We start from the raw sequence: 21,363 nt of genomic DNA, 5'->3' as shown, positions 1-21,363 counted from the left end.
CGGGGCCTGGCGCGTCCGCCGTGCGCGGGGGTTTGTTTATTTTCGCGGTTGGTGGCGGCGCTGGCGCTGGTTAGAGGTTCGCCGGTGACGTGCGCGCCCGAGTTGGGGGAGAGGACCAGAACCACCTGCTGGAGAAGGGGAGCTACGGGGGCCGGGCAGGGTCCAAACGCCTCACGTAGGCGGCGGCACCACGGTCTTCGGGGTCACAGGGAAGAGAAGGGCTCTCGAGCGGGTGGAAGGAGGGAGGCCTCCCGAGGGAATGAGACTCCAGGCCACTCCCCCGCAGCAAGGCAGGATCACCTGCGTCTCGGAGAGCAGTTAGAGGGCCCTGGAGTGGAAAAGGGCGGTGGGACCTGGTAGCCCGGGTTCCCTGCTACGTGGGGTTCGACCTCCAGGCAGTGAAGTAGGGATGGTCCTGCAAGTCAAGATTCCAGTAGCAAGACTGCATCAGCTCTCTGTAAGGAAAATAACTAACATTTCTCCGTTCCCTGTAGAGTTGCAGGGCGCTTTAACGTTATCTCCATCAGGTAGTAGTGGTCTAACTACGGGCGAAGTTAAGTGACTTACCCAAAGCCTCACAGCTAATAAACGGGAGAGCCGGCACCCAGCCGTACTGGCTTCCAATTCTGTGAGCTTACCAGCGCATCACATTATCTCCATAAATCCCCCTGATTCAACTAATAGTAGACGCCCCACAGGTAAGATGCTGCAGAGTTACAGAGGGGAGTTGAAGATATCTTTGCCTTCAAATAACTAAGGAATAAAACAAAGATAAAATAGACAATAAAAGACAAACCATGATAGGTTCCATGTGAAAAGTGGCAGGGTACTGCTGGGAATCAAAGAACCGTGTATATCTGTCTTGGGGATAAAGAAAGAAAGGCAGCATGAAGGAGTAGGCATTTGGGATTGACCTTGAAGGAGACAGAGTTTTACAGCAAGAAGGGATAGCATGAGTATATATACGAAGGCGAATCAGTGAAAGTTGTGTTGGGGAAAGAGCAAAGACTCCAGGGTATGTTGAGAAGTGGCAGAGACAAAGGAGTATGGGGCCTAAGATACCAAATGGATGAATTTGTATTCAATTCAAACTCAAGCATTTTGAGTTTTCATGGTTTAGAAGTTTGGGGGAAGAAAAGGAGGTTTTTTTTCTTTGCACTATTGATTTATCTGTGAGGGGAAGCAGAAATTAGAGGTGGAAAAACTGACAGTTCTACTGTAGGCCAGGTAAAAGGTAATGATGAGTCTGACCTAAAGGGACAGCCAGGGGAATTTAAAAGAGCATGGTTGAGAGATGATGTGCGTGTGGAATCTATAGAATTTGGCAACTGATTGATTAATTGTGGGTAGGAAGAGAGAAATCAAAGAAAGTGGAGGTTTTGAGTTTGTAGATAATTGCAAGATTGAAAAGGGACAATTACAAACAAAGGAAAGGAGGAGCTACTTCTTGAGAGAAGATCAGTTTAGATTTGGACATTTTAAGAATTCAAAGGGTTGTCAAGACAGCCAGAGAGCCATGGACACTAATATGTTAGAAATAAAGGTTTTGTAGTATGAGAAAGAGGACCGAACTAGAAAATAGACTCATTAATAATCAGCCTGGCGGTGATATTGCTGTGAGATAAAAGAAGATGACAATGGTCAGAATCTTGGAAAACACCCTCTTTAGAGTCTCACTCCTCAAAACGTGGTCAGTGGCCCAGCAGCACTGACATGAGGACGTTAGTTAGAAACTCAGAATCTCAGGGCCCGCCCCAGACCTGCTGAACCAGCATCTTCAACTGAACGAGAATCCAAAGAGATTTGTGCCACATCAAAAAGTTTGAGAAGCTCTGATCTAGGTGAGCGAAGCCAGCAAAGAAAGGGTGTAGAACAGAAAGTGGGAGGAGAATAGGGTAATGCAGAATCATCAGCAAGGTAAATTGGAGTTTCACAAAAGCAGGACTGAAAGGAGTGTTGATCAACAATATCCAAAACCACAGAGGTTGAAAAGCACAAGGAAAGAAGGTATGTTTGCATTTTGTGATTAGGTAGTAGGGTCTTTAAGACCACATGGTTCTCATTGAAAGCCTGGAAAGAAAGATCCCCTTTCTGGTCGAGGTTGGCCTAGGGATCCCATCTTCCTCAGTTCCCACATATATGGGACATACCGAGATACGTAGATAGATTTGACAGTGGGAGAAAGTAGTTTCCCTTCCCATTGCTTCTATTTTCTCAGCAAAATGAGGAACAAGATCATTTCGGCAGACTGCTAATTGTCCATCACAATTTAGTCTCCCCTTCTCCCTGAAAACACAGACTGCTTTTCTCAGCCTGTCTTCCAGTTGCATATGGTCAAGTATTAAGTTATAGGACGTGAGCAGATGTTATGTCTGCCACTGTCAGGCCAAGGCGTTTACTTTGAGAGTACTTGTGCCTCTTTCATGCATTTTCCTTTCTGCCAGCTGGACCGTGGACACAGTGACTCTACTTCAGTTATGCAGATGACCACAAGCCTCCGGAGTTGGCAGAGCCACAAGAAAGAAGGTGCCTGGATGAAGGAGAGCTACCCACTGACCTGGACACCCAATTATGTGAGCAAGATATATTTCTATTGAGTTGGAGCCATAACATTTTGCAGTCTATTTGTTATAGTAGTTTAGCCCACTATAGGTAATGTAGTCCTTAATGGGAAGTAATGAGAAAAGAAGAGAGAAGAAGGGAGGTGAAATCAGAGTTTGAGTGAGGGAGAATGAACTGACTAAAGAACATGGTAAAGTTTCCAGGCATTACTAAGAGCCCCATTGAATAAGTGGTCATGAATTTAGAGTGAGGCTAGCCACTTGGTTATGCAATTTTCTCCAGCCATAATCAGTTGTTCATGTGCAGGCACTGAGTAGGCAGTTTTGGCAGTAACCAGGACTGAGATTTGACCAGGCAAGCATAATGAGGAGCTAAGGGCAGAGTTGGTGATGGTAGAAGCAAAGGAGGCCTTATAATTTCAGAAGTGGTAAGAAGTAAAGTTACGAGAGGAGTGAAGAACGGTAGAAAGATGGTAGAGTGACTGAATTGGTGTTTTTGATTAGGTTGAAGAATTGTTGAAGTTTAGTTACTATATGGAATGACCTTGGAACGATAAGAGATGGTTGGAGAGTGGAGGCTTGAATTAAATTAGAGGAGGGGCTGTAGTTATCAGTAATATTAGAGTGTAAGGAATGCATTTGAGAATGGATAATTGAGGTACCAGAGGGTACAAGATCCTCTGTAGGGAGGTCAAGGAATTGAGATGCAGTAAGGATTTTGAGTGAACATCCACCTAGTTATATATATCTATTCTACATACGTACATACATATATACACATACCCCTCACAAAGAATTACCGCAAGAGTAATACCACAATAGTGTTGTAGTAGTGTGTAGTTTTGGAGAGAGTGATAGTAGCCCTAGTACTAAAATCTTTCATCTATGAGTGAGGGGTTGAATTCTCCAAATTAGGCTGCACAGGGACATCAGTGGTTTAATATGTTAAACTCTTGCAAATATCACATTTCATTAAACAGATGCTTTCACGTTTTATGTTGCTAAAGTAAGATTTCTAATTGCTTCTCTCCGACCTCTCAAATTACAATGGTAACTGCCTTCTTTTACAGGAAATGCCCATCTGTCTGTATTATAAACCAGACACATGCCAGGTTTTCCAATTTAAATGACAGTGCTTTAAAACTTGTCATAGACTACTCTGTCCTACCTCCAACGTGTATTTCAAGTAGATACATCTACAGTGATGCTAGCTCTGCCACATCAAACAATGCACAGTAAATGTTCAAAATCTACATTAAAAACCTCGGTTATAAAGAGCTAGATACCCTGTTTTACATGATGTGATTATTATTCATTGCATAATCAGAACATCTGTATCAGAACATCTCATATACCCCATAAATATATACACCTGCTGTGTATGCACAAAAATTAAAATTACTATTATTTTTGAGATGGAGTCTTGCTCTGTCAACCAGGCCAGAATGCAGTGGTGCAGTCTCAGCTCACTGCAACTTCCGCCTCCCCGGTTCAAGCAATTATCCTGCCTCAGCCTCCCAAGTAGCTGGGACTACAGGTGCATGCCACCATGCCTGGCTATTTTTTGTATTTTTAGTAGAGACAGGATTTCACCATGTTGCCAGGCTAGTTACAAACTCTTAATCTCAAGTCATCCACCCACCTCAGCCTTCCAAAGTGCTGAGATTACAGGCATGAGCGACAGCACCTGGGCCAAAACTTAAAATTAAAAATTAAAAAATTAAAACTTCAGTTATAGCTTAAGTTAACAATAAGTGGGGATTGACTAAAGACCTGATAAATTGAAAATAAGATTACTCGTAGCTTGGGAAATGATGTACTATGTTATATAACGTAGGGGCTTTGGACTCAGACTGCTAGGGGTAGAATTATGAGGTTATTGTGAGGATAAGACACGTTACACACACACACACACACAACCATTCTAAAGACTACAAGTACATGTAAGCATTAAGTTAGGTATGGTTATTCTATTATCATACTTATTTCTAATTATTATGGAATTGCTTTGACTGTACATGGACTTTCCCTACTTAGAAAATGTTCATTACATCTGTACATGTTAAAACCCAGTGGCAAGGGACTTCTGGTTAAGCATAGTTCATTGAACACACGTTTGTCTCCACTTACTCCAGAGACCTCATTAAAATGACAGTAAAGGAATAAAAAAGATATAAATCTATAAAGAAAAAGCAAACAGGGAAAGAGCTCCCCGCTGAATAAAATGCCAACAAAACTTAGGAACGTGGAAAACAGATGGATGAGTGATCACTGACTTACCAAAGCCTCCAAAGTGACTACTTAAGCTTTTGGGAGGAGGCAGAACCAGCCGTTAAGTGAACCTATCCATGTCACAGCACCCTGGAAAGGCTCTAAAACTAGAGCTGCCTTCTCTTCGAAAGTAGAGGGAGAGCAGGGCTGAAAAGGAGAATTCACTGTGAATGTTTTCTAAAGAGAATGAGATCCTGCCTCCCCTATATACCCTACTCCATTCCATGCTGCCCAAATTCACCAGAAGATAGGTGGTTTACTTTCTGGAGAGGTTGATTCAGAGCTCTCCCGGGCACCAGGCAGAGCTGAAGACAGGGATGACTCACTACACAGAAAAGCAGAATTAAGTGAACTTGTGCATATTAAATTATAAGGCAGACCCCTTTCCCCCAGCTTCATTCACAAATTCAGATCCTAGAATACTGGGATCCTGTCAAGAGACTGGAAGCTTCCTCTTAGGGGAAAACCAGCTGCTCCAAGAGAAGAGGTCTCCAAATACTGAGGTGTGGGGATCCCATGGTGAAGAGTGTGGCTTGTTGCCTGTCTCCTACGGTCAGCCCAATAGTCAGCAATCCCTGATTGTACCTACGAGGGCTCTTGTCAACATTTGATTGCCTCATTCTTTTATTTGAAAAATTTTCGCTGGGCGCACGGGCTAACACCTGTAATCCCAACACTTTAGGAGGCTGAGGTGGGAGGCTCACTTGAGCCCAGGAGTTCAAGACCAGCTTGGGCAACATAGTGAGATCCCATCTCTACAGAAAAGAATAAAAAATTAGATGGGTCTAGTGGTACACACCTGTAGTCCTAGCTACTTGGGAGGCTGAGGCTTGGAGGATCATTTGAGCCAGGAGTTTGAGGCTGCAGTGAACTGTGATTGCACCACTGTACTCCGGCCTGGTTGACAGAGTGAGACTCTCTAAAATAATAATACAAATTTTAAAGGTTTTTTAGAGATAGAGTATCTCTGTGTTGCCCAGGCTGACCTCAAAGTCCTAATTTCAAATCATCCTCCTGCCTGTGTAAATTAGTTCAACCATTGTGGAAGACAATGTGGCAATTCCTCAAGGATCTAGAACTAAATACACTATTTGACCCAGCAATCCCGTTACTGGGTCTATATCGAAAGGATTATAAATCATGCTACTATAAAGATACATGCACATGTACGTTTATTGTGGCACTATTCACAATAGCAAAGACTGGGAACCAACCCAAATGTCCATCAGTGACAGACTGGATTAAGAAAATGTGGCACATATACACCGTGGAATACTATGCAGCCATAAAAAAGGATGAGTTCATGTCCTTTGCAGGGACATGGGTGAAGCTGGAAACCATTATTCTCTGCAAACTGTCACAAGGACAGAAAACCAAACACCACATGTTCTCACTCATAGGTGGGAACTGAACAATGAGAACACTTGGACACAGGGCAGGGAACATCACACACCGGGGCCTGTTGGGGAGTAGGGGCTGGGGGAGGGATAGCATTAGGAGAAATACCTAATGTAAATGACGAATTGATGGGTGCAGCAGACCAGCATGGCACATGTATACCTATGTAACAAACCTGCACGTTGTGCACATGTACCCTAGAACTTAAAGTATAATAATAATAACAAAGAAGATCCTCCTGCCTCAGCCTTCCAAGTAGCTGGGACTACAGGCATGAGCCACCATGCCCAGCTATCACCTTATTCTTGAATGTGGTGAACAGCTGATTATCTCCATTTATTTGAAGAAACCTCCTTACATGAAAGACAGAACCTACAATGAACAAACAAGAAAAGAAAAAAAAAAAAAAAAAGAGCTTCAGTGGCCAGGTGTGGTGGCTGACACCTATAATCCCTGCACTTTGGGAGGCCGAGGTGGTTGGATCACTAGAGGTCAGAGGAGGGTGGATCACTAGAGGTCAGGAGTTCGAGACTAGCCTGGCCAACATGGTGAAACCCCATCTCTACTAAAGATACAAAAAAGTAGCTGGGCGTGGTGGCACACACCTGTAATCCCAGCTACTTGGGAGGCTGAGGCAGGAGAATTGCTTGAACCCAGGAGGCAGAGGTTGCAGTGAGCTGAGGACAAGCTACTACACTGCAGCCTGGGCAATAAAAGCAAAACTCAGTCTCAAAAAAGAAAGAAAGAAAAAAAGGACTTGGAGGAAATAAAAGCAGTGCAGAAAGCGAGAAAACATGTCAAAATCAAGAAATTCTCAAAAATTTTAGCTTCCGTATACTCTTCTCCCTCAGGAAACTGCTGGAAGGAGCACTCCATCCAAGTAAAGGTGTATATCAAGAAACAGAAAAACATGTGGCTGGGCACAGTGGCTCACACCTGTAATCTCAGAACTTTGGGAGGCTGAGGCGGGTGGATCACTTTAGGCCAGAAGTTTGAGACCAGGCTGGCCAATATGGTGAAACCACATCTCTACCAAAAATAAATTAAAAAATTAAAAAAAAAAACAAAAACCGATGTGGTGGCACATGCCTGTAATAACAACTACTTGAGAGGCTGAGACAGGAGAATCACTTCAACCTGAGAGGCAGAGGCTGCAGTGAGCTGAGATTATGCCACTATACTCCAGCCTGGGTGACAGAGTGACAGTCTGTCTCAAAAAAGAAAAAGAAACAGAAAAACGTGGGATCTGGTAAACCGGAACTCCAACAAAGCAGAAAACAAAGAGAATTCCCTAGATCAAGCTTTTCCAACCCGTGGTGTGTGGCCCAGGACGACTTTGAATGTGGCCCAACACAAATTTGTAAACTTTCTTAAAACATACTTTTTTGTGATTTTTTATTTTATTTTTTAGCTCATCAGCTATTGTTAGTGTATTTTATGTGTGGCCCAAGACAATTCATTTTCTTCCAATGTGGTCCAAGAAAGCCAAAAGATTGGACACCCCTGCCCTAGATGAAGGTGAAGAGAGGTTCCAGGAGGTCAGCTGTGTAGCAGGCCTGGAGAGCACACTGGAGGATGGAAGCCTCTAGAAGGGATGTCTCCAAGAAAAGAAAATGGAAATGATGGATTACCTAATATGTCTGAACCTTTTGAACAAAATTTCACAACTCTGGTGGAAAATACGGAGATGTAATTGTGATAGGTATAGAGAAAACTAAGCAACCAGCAGGTGTGGTGGCTCACATCTGTAATCCCAACATTTTGGGAGCTGAGGCGGGAGGATGGCTTGAATTCAGGAGTTTTGAGACTAGGCCAGGCAACATTTTGAGACTTTGTCTCTACCTTAAAAAAAAAAAAAAAAAAGCCAGGTGTACTGGTACACATCTGTAGTCCCAGCTACTCAGGAGGCTGAGGTGGGAGCCTGGGAGATTGAGGCTGCAATGGGCTATCATTGCGTCACTGCACTCCAGCCTTGGTGAAAGAATGAGATCCAGTCTCAAAAAAAAAAAAAAGAGAGAAAGAGAGAGAGAGATAAAACTAAGCTACTTAAGAAAAAGGGAATAGCCAGACACAGTGGCTCACGCCTGTAATCCCAGCACTTTGGGAGGCCTAGGCGGGCAGATCAGGAGTCAGGAGATCGAGACCATCCTGGCTAGCATGGTGAAACCCCGTCTCTACTAAAAATACAAAAAATTAGCTGGGTGTGGTGGCGGGTGCCTGTAGTCCCAGCTACTCAGGAGGCTGAGGCAGGAGAATGGTGTGAACCCAGGAGGCGGAGCTTGCAGTGAGCCAAGATCACACCACTGCACTCCAGCCTGGGCAACAGAGCCAGACTCCGTCAGAAGAAAGAAGAAAGAAGAAAGAAGGAAGAAGAAGCAGAAGCAGAAGCAGCAGCGGAGGAAGAGGAGAAGAAAAGAAAAGAAGGAGGGGGAGGGGGAGGGGGGAGGAAGAAGGAGAAAGAAGGAAGGAGGAAGGAGGAAGAAGAAGAAAATAATAAACTCCAAGAAAAACAAAATAGTCACAGCCATAAAAAACAACGAAATCATGTCCTTTGCAACAACATGGGTGCAGCTGGAGGCCAATTATCCTAAACGAATTAGTGCAGGAACCAGAAAACCAAATACCATGTATTCTCACTTACCCCTAAAAGTTAGATGCCCTTCCTCCATACTCCCACAGTACCCTCTATATTTTTACCAGAGTCATTATATTCCTCTTTACTTTGTGAGCCCTTAAAAGCAGAGACCTGGTCTGTTTTACTCATACAGTGCCAGGCTCATTGTTTGCATTCAAATGGTTGTTGCATGAACAAATTCAAATGTAACTGCCTGTTTACTTGTCTTTCCTCAACAGGCTGTATGTTCCTTGGCAGATGGATCTGTGGTTTATTAAGCTTTGTTTCTTTTAGCATTTAGCACTCAGCATGAAGACCTAGCGCATAGAAGTTTATTGAATAAATTAACTTTGTCAGCAGTATAATCTTTAAAATACAGTATATAGCATTGAGGAATACATAGAAAGTATTCTCAAGATACAGAGAGACATGGGTTGCTCAGGATTGTTCCTTTGTGTTTCACTTATAGGAAAAATACATATGAAAGATCTCATACTATAGACTACAAATGCCAAATGACCTACTGTGCTCTTACCACCCTTAGCCTAGAAATAAAATAGAAACAATTCCTAAAGAAATAGTCTTTAAAATAAACAGCTAAAATTTTATCAACAACAACAAAAAAGTAGTTGGGGTTTCTGCTCATTAAATTAGTTTGTATGGTAAGCACCATCTAAGTTTCTTGATTCATGGCATGTGTTCTTAAACCAATTTACTATCCACTAAAAATAAATAGCGATCAATATATAAAAAGCAGTTGTATTTCTTGACACTAGCAATGAACCATCTGAAAATGAAATTAAGAACACAATTCCACTTACAGTAGCATCAAAAAAAAATTTAGAAATAAATTTAACCAAAGAAGTGTAAGATATGTACACTGAAAACTAAAAAACATGGTTAAAAGAATGGAAAGACAGCTCAAGTTCATGGATTGGAAGACTGAATATTGCTAAAATGGCAGTACTCCCCAAATTGATCTATAGATTCAATGCAATTCCTATCAAAATTCCGTCTCCCTTTTTGTAGAAATCGACAACTGGTCCTCAAATTCATATGGAAACTTAAGGGACCCCAAATAACCAACAAATACTGGAAAAGAAGACAAAGTTCATGGATTCACACTTTGACATCAAAATTTACTACATAATCAAGATAGTGTGGTTCTTTCATAGGACAGACATATAGACCAGTGGAATAAAATTGAGTGCAGAAATAAACCTGTATGGTCAATTGATTTTCAACAAATGTATGAAGACAATTTAATGAGGAAAGAATAGTTTTTTTCAACCAATTATATTGACACAACTGGATATCTGCATGCAAAATAATGAAGTTGGACCCCTTCCTCATACCATGTACAAAAACTAATTCAAAATTGATCAAAGACCCAAATGTAAGACTTAAAACTGTAAAGTGCTCTTCTTCTTCCATCAAAGCTGGTTGGATGTGATTTCCATGTTGAGATACAATTTATGATACTTGCTCCTTTTGAGCATGCATGCATTACAGAAGCATTTTTTGATCAGTATGTTTACATGTAGTTCTTACAGCTTTATGTATATATGAGCTCAGAAACATTATTACCATCTGAAAAAGCACCCCTAATTTTCTATTTCCTTACCCTGATTTACTCTCTCCATAAGTAGTATCACTGGACTATAAGTTCCTTGAGGGATAGGGCTTTTAGTTTTCAACTCTATCAGCAAAAATATAAAGGTTGATAGAAAATATAAAGCAGGGAAATGCCTATAAATTAAAAGCCTGTAGAAATTCCCATCTTTACATTTTAGCATTTACATATAGATGCCATTTTTTAATGTTTTCAGAAAATAAATAACTTTAGCTACCAGCCCACCCTTTGGAAGAGGTACAGATTATTTCCCATGTAAGAACTTAACCCCACAGTGCTGGCCCATGTCTTGAAGGGTGAAGGGCCAACTAAACTCACATAATCAAATGCTTAAACCTAGCTTCCTTTCTCATGGGAGATACTGAATTTTGTAATAAACCTTACTAAGAATACCTCATACCACTTAAGGTAACTCAGGAAAACTGTATGTTAGTATTCTTCTTTTCTGATTTATTTGTTCACAATCGACTAGAATACTTATGATTGTAGGTTCCATTACCCTTAAAGTCTTGACCCTCTCTTTACTTGGCTGCTCAGGTCATAGGTGCTGTGATCTAGAGAAAAAGTATTCCTTACACTGGCAAATACTTGCAAACTAAGGGGAATGAGTTTCCCTCTGAATGTTTATGAAGGATAGGCCACTATGGTAATGTTAAATTTAATTATAATACACTTCTTGTATTTAGGAGCTAAAAGTCTCAGATGCTAAATGAAGACTGATTTGCTTTTTATTTGATCATATACCTATACTTGTGCAAAAAAATTAACTTCTTGTTTTATAGTTTCTTTGGGGGAAAATAGGGTTTAAAATTCATATCAGTTTTAAGAAAAGTTATTTTTCTAGACATAGTTCAACAACTTACAAATGTAATTGTTACTAAAAAAATAAGTAATAAATAGCCAAAAACTGGTGGTCAAAGATCCAGTAGAAAACATCCTCTTTCACTCATAAATCAAAGAAATAGCCATGAAGCATTTCTATGCCTATAAAAATAGATTCAGCAAGTCTTTAAAACATTTTTGCTAGAATTCACATGAATCTTTCCAGAGAATACTCTTATTTATACTGTTGAAACATATATAACTAAAATTGAGAATTTGTTTAGAAGATATATATAACTAAAACTGAGAATTTGTTTAGAAGATGTCTTATGATTTGCATATATATAAAATAAACAACCATGTGTGCCAGTTATCCCATTTTGACATCCAGCTGTATAGAAAACCTACTTATCATTTAATCTTAAACATATATGACGCTTCAATTTTGAAAGTGCTTTCATTTGATAAAGCATTTATTTGATAAAGCAAGACTATTTACTATGTAGCAAAAATAGTAATTTCCCTCCTAATTACTTTGTGTTGCATTTGAAAAATATGATTTTGATTTTAGATGCGGGGTAGTGATTCATAAATAGATTTTTTTTAAAGACTGGTTTAGAAAATATCATTTAATGTACTCTATTAATAAAATTACAGCCTGTGTCATTCTAGTCATGTCTAACAGCTGGTGACACCTGGAGCTAGCCAGGAAAGTATCTGGTGAAACAGATGGGCTTAGCCCCAGGCCTTGAATGGAACAATTCAGATGCTGCCCAACCCTCCCAGGTGATGGAAATTTCAAAAGGAGATTAACTCCTCAGTATTAAAATACCTTGCCCTATTCTCATTATTCCCATCTAGAAAAAGCATGCTAGAAAGTAACAACAACACTTTGACTTTAATAGTTATAAATTATGAAAATGATCAATTAGTTGAACTCAGATAACTCCTCACTGCTTTTCACTCCTAGAGGATAGGACGGTGAAGTTCAACTACAGCCCACATATGAAAATGAGTAATGTTAATCCAGCCTCTCAAGGCAGGCCAGTAGCTGCTGGCTTGTAATCTTGAATTAAAGTTTTTTATACACAGGTTTTTCAATAGACAAATTCAGGGATATTTTAGCAGAGGGAAAAAATAAGCAAAATAGTTGAGATATCATTGTTTTGCAAAAATAAATCCCATTTTGCCTACAGCAGTTTTTTGTTTGTTTGTTTTGGCGTATCATTCATGGTTCTTCAAAGGTAAGATCACTTAAGTCCTAACTGCCTTCCTTCAGTGTATGTTGTTAGGTGATTGGAATTTACCACAAACTGCTATTTCTTGTAATTCTCTATTGAATGGCTCCATAATTTATATTCAAATATGATCTAGGATGGCTTCTTTTCATAATATCCTGAGTGAATAGTAAATATAGGAAAAGGAACCAGTATAAAAATATACCAGTATAAAAAATAAAAACCAGTATAAAAAATAGTTGTCTATTTTTAAATGGCAAAGCCAGTACTAATCAAGAGTATTCTTTAGTGTCTAGAGATAGCCAAAGGTTGAATTTAAGTTTCAGTCCTTATGCCAGAAAAATATATTCTCTCAAAATATTTTTTGAAAATCCTTTGCTTGTCTATGGAATGCTTTCAAATAAACCTCCTTCCCTCCTGTCTCCCTCCCACTCCAGTCATCTGTCTTAGAGCTATTGGAATCCTGGATCATTGTGGGAAATGAAAGGTAAGTAAGTACATGCCTATAATTTGTTGTTGGTAAGTGTGGAGTGGGGTCCAAGGAATGGTTCGTTTAAAAATAAGACACTTCAGACCACATAACTTGTTTTTTTTTTTTTTTGAGACGGAGTCTCCCTCTGTTGCCCAGTCTGGAGTGCAATGGCGTGATCTTGGCTCACTGCAACGTCTGCCTCACGGGTACAAGCAATTCTCCTGCCTCAGCCTCCCGAGTAGCTGGGACTACAGGTGTGTGCCACCACACTTGGTTAATTTTATATTTTTAGTAGAGATGGGGTTTCACCATGGCCAGGCTGGTCTTGAACTCCTGACTTCGTGATCTGCCTGCCTCGGCCTCCCAAAGTGCTGGGATTACAGGTGTGAGCCATTGTGCCCAGCCAATCACATAACTTCTAACAATATTTACCATATTGGACTTGAAAAATTGTACCTTGCTTTGTATATGTACTGTAGTAAGCTTGAAAACACAATAATACAGTATACAAATAAGGTTTAAAAATAGTTCCTTTTGGTCTACTTTAATTATATAATAATAGTTTCAAATTTCCAAGAATCATTAAGTATACATTTTAAAAAATATATTGAATTTTATCTTCTTTTGTGAATGATTTTGTTCCTTAGGCATATAGGGATCTTGCTCTTTATAACAGACTTTAAGATTGTTGTGTTTTTCTTTTTTTTTTTTTTTGAGACGGAGTCTAGCTCTGTTGCCCAGTCTGGAGTGCAGTGGCACGATTTCAGCTCACTGCAAGCTCCGCCTCCCAGGTTCACGCCATTCTCTTGCCTCAGCCTCCCGAGTAACTGGGACTACAGGTGCCCGCCACCATGTCCAGCTAATTTTTTTTTTGTTTTGAGTAGAGACAGGGTTTCACCGTGTTAGCTAGGATGGTCTCGATCTCCTGACCTCATGATCCACCCACCTTGGCCTCCCAAAGTGCTGGGATTACACGCGTGAGCCACAGGGCCGGGCCCTGTATTTTTCTCTTAAAAGTACTGTAGATAACTGAATAGAGTTGTGTGTTATAATTAACCAGTAGAACATAACATGTAAGTCTAATTCAATATATTTGGTTTCAATCAAATTACAGTTAGCATTTCAAATAGTGCCAATTCTGTTGACTTACTGTAGAAATTCCTGAAGGAAACATAAAAACAGACAAATGAGAACTATGCAAAATATCAAAAGCTATCATTGTAACATCAACTTTTTCTGGGATTTCTTTTCATAATTTCTTTTGTTCTGATTACCTCCATGTTGAAGTCATGTTGGGGTCAACATGAAAGCCATTATAAAGATCAAACACTATTCCAGTATTTGATGCTTTATCTTTGTATGCAGTACAGTCCAAGGAATGGAAGGAATCGCTGCAGTCAACCTTGGTGTAGGCAATAAGGGATGCATTATTTACAGATAATTTAAAAACAAAAAAACCTATGAAAAGTGAGCCTGCTTTTATCAGCAGCAATGACAGTGATAAAATACTTCTCCTAATTGGGCAGAGGCTCCCCAGTACCCTACCCTTGGTGTACGTCTGCCAACATAAGCTCAAAAGTACTATATGCCCAATGCTTTTGAGATGCTTATTGCAGATGGATCTCATTCTCGCCTTTATTTTCAATTTTTGAAAATATAAATGTAGAAGAATATATTATCAGTGTTAAGGCAGCCTACAATCTGTTATAACTTTAAATGTAAAATATACATGATGAATTTTTTTAAAAAAATTCCAATGAAGTTGAGAGAGGAATTGTGGACATAAGTAACTTTCTACCTGAACTTTTAAATACTGATACCCCACTGTTTGAAAGTCACAACTAGGTGCCTAAGGAAATAAGTGAAAAATCAAAATATGTCATACTTGCATTTAATGTATGAGAATTTGTTTTGACCACAGAACCCAACTCCCACTGAGGATTTCACTCCCTGATAGTCATTCCAAAACTTAGTATAAGACTTTTATTTTTTTTCTATATAAGGAATTTAGTCTCAAATAAGCATTCCTCACTTTATTGGCCTAGACTGAACAAGGCAATGGCTAATGGCAATCTAGTCCACAATTAATGAAGATCATATTTTTGCTGACTCTTTGGACCCTGAGTTCATGAAGATATGAAGCACTGAGGCAACAATAAAAAAATACATTAACAAAAATAAAGCACACATTAAAGCACAAAAGCACCTTCATCGATGTTCTCACCACCTGTGGTTCCCACCTTACAGAATTTTCCATCTGTTAGCTATAACACTCTAGAGTTAGGAAAGTAACTAGTACTTTACAAATATTTTTCCTTTCAAATGCTTTATTACTGTTAGAGAAAAAAAGAACGTAATAAAAAAAAGAAAACCACAAACATTTTATATACATGCAAAAAGGCAATAAAGTGACAAAATGTTTAGAAAAAGCATGTGAAAAAGAGTAAAATCATTATTTGTAAATGTAAAACAATAATTTTACTTGCCTTGGGTAGGTGTCTGATTTTTTCTTTCCTTTGTGAGAACGCTGACTAAACTAGAATGACCAGAGGTTCATTTCCAGAATATATTATTCATGACGTTATTTATATGTGTGTTTGCATATGTGGCATGAAATCTCTCATACTATATAAAGGATATATGTTTCACCAAAAGGCAGGAAGAAACCATACCTTTGTTATTTAGAAATCAACTCACAGTTGCATAATCAAACCTAATCATTGTTGTTTTCATATAAATTTTGCTTTATTAGTGAGTTGGCTTTGAGGAAATGTGTATTTCCACGGTAAAACAAGTATGTGTTAATTTCTTGAGCAAGTAGGATTCCAGTATCAGAATACATTCTTAAATACATTATTTCTAAATAAGGCATAGCACATTACTTAATCTTACAAGGAACTTATAATTAGGATCTTCATTAATAAATACATATTTATAAATATATTATTGCTATGCTTGTTAAAGGCACTGACCGTTGACCATTATATATTATTTCTATATGTATATATACAAAGTGTATCCATATATAACTATGTATCATTATATGATATGAAATATGTAACGAAATAATGTATAATGTATACCCTATATTTATATACAAGTATATATATACTATATATACACACAAGTGTTTACATACAAGTGTATATATATAGACAATAGTAAAAGGTCAGTGCCTTCAACAAAGCACAGCAATAATATATTTAAATAAATATGTATTTATTAATGAAGGTCCTAATGATAAATTGCTTGTAAGATTAAGTAATGTGCTATGCCTTAATTAGAAATAATTAATTTACATATACTTGTTTTACCTGTGGAAATACACATTTCCTTATATACTTGTATATATACAAGTGTGTATATACATATATAAAATGGCAAAAGGTCAGTGCATTTATACATATTTATAATGTGTATGTTTTACCTTTGGTTTATATGACTTATATTTATATATATGAATATACATAAATTTATAAAAATGGAAGACTAGCTGGAAACCAGAATCTGACTTCAATCTGGTAAAAATAAAATTTCCCAGTTAGTTTGTAAATTAGTTTTTTGAAATTTAGAAAATAGTATCTCATTGGACCAATATTAAAAATTGTTTCATTCCCAGGTAAGTCCACAGAAATCTATTTAATTTAAATAAATTTTAGTACCATGCTTAAAAGAGAAACTATTTTCCTTTTTATAAGCTGGTTTTGTTTTGATTTGTTTCCTAAAGGAACTGGTTTTTAGCAAGGAGACCGAGAAACTCTACTCCCTAGGGGCTAGCAATGAGAGAAAGGAAGCCTTAAGTCTTTGAGCACAGGGTGACAGTTTGGGTCCTATGTGAGGTGATCAAGTCCATAGCAACAGAGGGAAGGACCAAAGGAAAAGGTCTGTAGCAGCACTACATCAGAAAAAATGGATTCAGCAAGGAAGTGGGTGACTCTGAGTAAGCATCCATGTCAGGATGGTTTTGCTACAGCCCCCACCGAAACATTAATTTAAGTTTAAGAAACTCAACCTTGGTTGACAAGTGAAAGTTTGGAAAAGTAACAAAGAACAACTTAAGTAACAAAATAATTTCTCAGGTCATTACAATGGATGTTTCCTATAACTGAAAAATATGGTTAAAAAGTACAAGCTACATTTGGTGGGTAAACTGTTTAGTTCTTAATTCCAAACTAAATTGTACATTATATAGTAAAATTTTGGCCAGAAAAACTTGGAGATTTTAGTAAAAATTTCATTGACATATTTACAGCCCCAGTGTAGTTTGGCCAGTTTGCAAAGCCTGACTAAGGAGGTTGTAGAGAAAAATATCAGACTTAAGCCCATCAGATCATTAAAGATGCTTTGGCGAGACTTCAGGCTTTACAGACATACTCCGTATGACCGGAGATGTCATAACCAGTGTTCTTTCTCTTGAAATGTTACAATGCTTTAGTTTTATTCTATCCTTTCCCTATTCCATGGAACAGCATCCACTTCTCCCAATTTTAGTAGCATAGTGAGAGATATATTGAGTGTATAGAGCAGGAAAGGCATGAAAACTTATATTGCATAATATTAGTAAACAAAAAATATAACATTATAAATTTTTAAAAATCCAAAAAAATTCCAGAAACAGAACAGTGAGCATGTTTAAAAAGTCAAGACTGACCATTTCTGTGAGCTCTGAGGACTGTAAATGAGCCTCAATCCATAAAGCTGAGAGGTTGTCTTAGCCCACATATGCAGCAGGTGACTCCCTCTGACAAAAGCAATATTTAGCTGGATCTTTTAAAAATAACAATATACTTGTATTTGAGAATAACAATAATATAGTTATATTGTAAAATACTTTTATAATATAATGTACATTTATATAATAATACATACTTGATAGATATTTGAGTCTATTATTAGTTTTATTCTTCAAATATGCCTGGAAAAACATTTAAGTGTATTTATAAATGTAAATATTTAAATGTTATCAAGTATTGGAAAACATGTTTGATTACTATGGAAATATAAATTAAACTTCCCAAGTATTCTATAGAAGATGTACACATCTATAGTATATAAAAGAATTACAGATTCCTTCCTCCCCTTCTTCCTTTATTCTGAGGAAAGAGGTAGTGAAATTGAGCTTTAGTTTTTAACAGGTTAGAAAAAGGAATCTTTTTACATATCTACTAAAAGTTCTATTATTAAATATCTAAGTTTTTAAGTCACTTGGTTTCCTAGATACTTCGATGGAATCAGCAGCCATTGATCCAACCCCAACTCCAAGACTGGAACGTCGCAATGATAGTTCTAAGGCGGAAATTTGACGTAATTCTTTTCGACACAGTTTTACCGGTGTAATACCATGAAGTTGTCCCACATTTCCCGCAACCAGAATTTGGGATGATAGTCGACTGTGAGATTTTGTAAACTGATTATCACCTATTTCTGTTTTATCCTCATTACTTAACATATGCCCACTGGGGGGTGCTAAAGAACTATGAATTGGAGGTAATTCTGGGATATCTTCCCAGAGCTTCTGAGGATTTGGCTGTGTTCTTAAGCTGCTTGCTGAACTGTCCATTTCTCTTTCTCTTCCACTTAATTTCATACTTTCAGGTCTGGATGCCCATTTTAATTCTTCTGAAAGCATGCCTCCTTCTTCTGGCTTCAGGACTCCATCTCCAGCCTCATGATCTAAAAATAATCCCCAAACCAAAAAATTAGATATTATTTCCTCAAAATTAGGTGTTTTAATCAAAACATCTTAACATAAATACATTATTATCACCCAATATGCATAATGGTTTTCAACTTTTTTGTTAAATGACTTATTTTAGATGAACAGATGTGTGAATATATTTTTATTTCACTTATAGGCATCTTGCATGTGAATAACTCACAACTTTAATTCATGGCACAGAGTTGAGAAATAGTCTTTCAGGGGTTTGGTACTCCCTGGAAACATAAGAGTGCTTTGGGCGCCTCTTGTGCCTTTCCATGCTTGCCTTCTCTGCTGGTCTTGCTACTAGTGAATTCTAAATCATGGCCAAGTGATGCCAGCACTGGATAATATTGGCTCTGCCCCGTATCTCAAGGGAAAACTCTGGGACTTGGCATTATATGTGTGGAAATCTGGTCTTGGTTGGCACTCCCAGCGTGATAGCAGCGTTCTGCTGTCTGAATGTACTATGGGGCGTGCGCCACAATTTCTGTCATCAAAATGGAAATGAGAGAATACGCCCTAGGTGGGGACACCCCACTGGAATTAGAGTGAATAGATCAAAGCTAGAGGTTCTTAAAGAATATCTGATATCAAAGACAAAAACTTGCTTAAGGGAAATGCATTACAGGTACTAGACCTAATATGATGAAAAATGCCAACTTTAACATATTGATGCATGCTTAGTATACTTTTCATTCTGCGAAGACAACGTTTTTCTTTTTCTTTTTTTTTTTTGAGATGGAGTCTCGCTCTGCCGCCCAGGCTGGAGTGCCGTGGCACGATCTCAGCTCACTGCAAGCTCCGCCTCCCGGGTTCACACCATTCTCCTGTCTCAGCCTCCTGAGTAGCCGGGACTACAGGCGCCCGCCACCGCGCCCGGCTAATTTTTTGTATTTTTAGTAGAGATGGGGTTTCACCGTGTTAGGCAAGATGGTCTCGATCTCCTGACCTCAGGTGATCCGCCCACCTTGGCCTCCCAAAGTGCTAGGATTAAGGCATGAGCCACTGTGCCTGGCCCAGTCCTGCAAAGACAAAGTTTTAAAACACAGGTTGCACACTGGCAGCTCCCAAGACAAATCTGGCCCAGAGACATGTTTTGCTCGGCCTATAATGTTAGTAATACTTGACCCAAAATTTAAAAATTGAAAAGTTTCTTATAAAAATAGAGATTTACAGCTTTTCTAGAAAAACTGTAAGAGTTAACAGTTTCTAAATTGCAACAGCAGCTGGAACACAGTTGCCACTGACCATTTAGATGACTGCTGCAGTCCCCACTGCTCACTCTGGCTTCCCTGGCTCAGGTAGGCATTCTAGTTTGTAACCCCTGGTTTAAAACATAACTGACTCTCTAGTTTTTAAAATTACCTCAAAATCAAATAACCTAAAATAGCAAATGATCTAGATCCTCCTACATGGAACTGATACAAAATTGACCACAGACAGTGGCTCCCAGACTTTGCTGTACTTCAGAGTCACTGGGAAGCTTTTAAAAATGTTGCACCCTAGCTGGATGCAGTGGTTCATGCCTGTAGCCCCAGCTACTCGAGAGGCTGAGGTGGGAGGATTGCTCAAGCCCAGGAGTTTGAGGCTGCAGTGAGCCATGATTGTACCACTACACTCCAGCCTGGGCAACAGAGCGAGACCCCAACTCTAAAAAAAAAAAAAAAAATTCGTGCTCCCCAGATGATGGTATCTGGGGGAAGGAGTAAGACATCTTATTTTCAAAAGATGATAAGAGGCTCATTGCTGAGGCTCACTCCAAAGCCCAGTTGGATTCTTCACAAGAAAGTTTCCCTTTTCCAGAATTTTATAATTGAGGGAACCAACTAGGGAAAGATTAATTTGACCAAGGTCAGATGACTAGTGAAAGAAGTAAGGATTCCACCCCAGATCTTTTGACTCTATTATCCTTACACATAGTTTTATAGTGATTTAAATTGATACAAGGATAGGTTTAAATATAAGTAGAGAGAATGCAGGTTCATATAAAACTGATTTTATCCTGTTAGAAAACGTATACACTGTAACATAGGATGACCATCAAGTGACCCAAGATATTTTAGTCAAAAGATGAATTTTTCTGCAATATGAAAATGCCAAAAATATTCAAAGAAAATATAAGTCTTGTAGACAGTCTTCTATCAAAACCCACTGAACCGCCAGGCACGGTGGCTCACGCCTGTAATCCCAGCAGTTTGGGAGGCCGAGGCTGGTAGATCACCTGAGGTCAGGGGTTCGAGACCAGCCTGGCCGAAATGGTCTCTACTAAAAATACAAAAAATTAGCCGGGCCTGGTGGTGGCACCTGCAATCCCAGTTACTCGGGAGGCTGAGGCAGGAGAATCGCTTGAACCCAGGAGGTGGAGGTTGCAGTGAGCTGAGATAGCGCCACTGTACTCCAGCCTGGGTAACGAGAATGAAACTCCATCTCAAAAACAAAAAATAAACAAACAAAAAAACACTGCACCAAATACCAAGATAGTTATTTATTAACTAGGATACTGATTATTAAGCATGTAAAACATTTTCTGGAACTCAGAGTTTGATATAAATTGCTACATTTTATAATTCAAACAAACCTTGTTTCATGTCATTATATTAGAGTAGCATTATGAGATAGGATATAGTGTAAACTATATCCCCAATATAGTTGC

At 38.8% G+C, this 21,363-nt stretch overlaps 1 protein-coding gene and 1 long non-coding RNA gene across 3 annotated transcripts in view; one reads left to right on the top strand and one right to left on the bottom strand.

The window, feature by feature from the left end:
* Positions 1–11,010: 11,010 nt before the first annotated feature.
* On the top strand, positions 11,011–18,785 carry LOC105541637. 2 transcript variants are annotated; one of them, XR_001006361.1, is made up of 6 exons: positions 11,011–11,123; positions 12,270–12,342; positions 12,975–13,024; positions 16,737–16,891; positions 18,227–18,340; positions 18,605–18,785. It is a non-coding gene; the product is annotated as an uncharacterized LOC105541637 (long non-coding RNA). The 2 variants fall into 2 exon arrangements; XR_001006362.1 differs by lacking the exon at positions 16,737–16,891 and having other exon boundaries at positions 11,012–11,123; positions 18,605–18,784.
* Positions 17,798–21,363, bottom strand: part of KIF27 (kinesin family member 27) — a 99,283-nt gene continuing 95,717 nt past the window's right edge. Inside the window, exon 18 of the mRNA XM_011982757.1 lies at positions 17,798–18,682. Coding sequence (XP_011838147.1) covers positions 18,198–18,682 — 485 coding nt within the window. The 3' untranslated portion in view covers positions 17,798–18,197. The remainder of the gene's footprint in view (positions 18,683–21,363) is intronic.

The sequence above is a fragment of the Mandrillus leucophaeus genome, unplaced genomic scaffold, assembly GCF_000951045.1.
Source record: "Mandrillus leucophaeus isolate KB7577 unplaced genomic scaffold, Mleu.le_1.0 Scaffold242, whole genome shotgun sequence".
In the NCBI taxonomy this organism is placed as follows: Eukaryota; Metazoa; Chordata; class Mammalia; order Primates; family Cercopithecidae; genus Mandrillus; species Mandrillus leucophaeus.
This window is presented reverse-complemented; position numbering and strand designations above follow the sequence as displayed.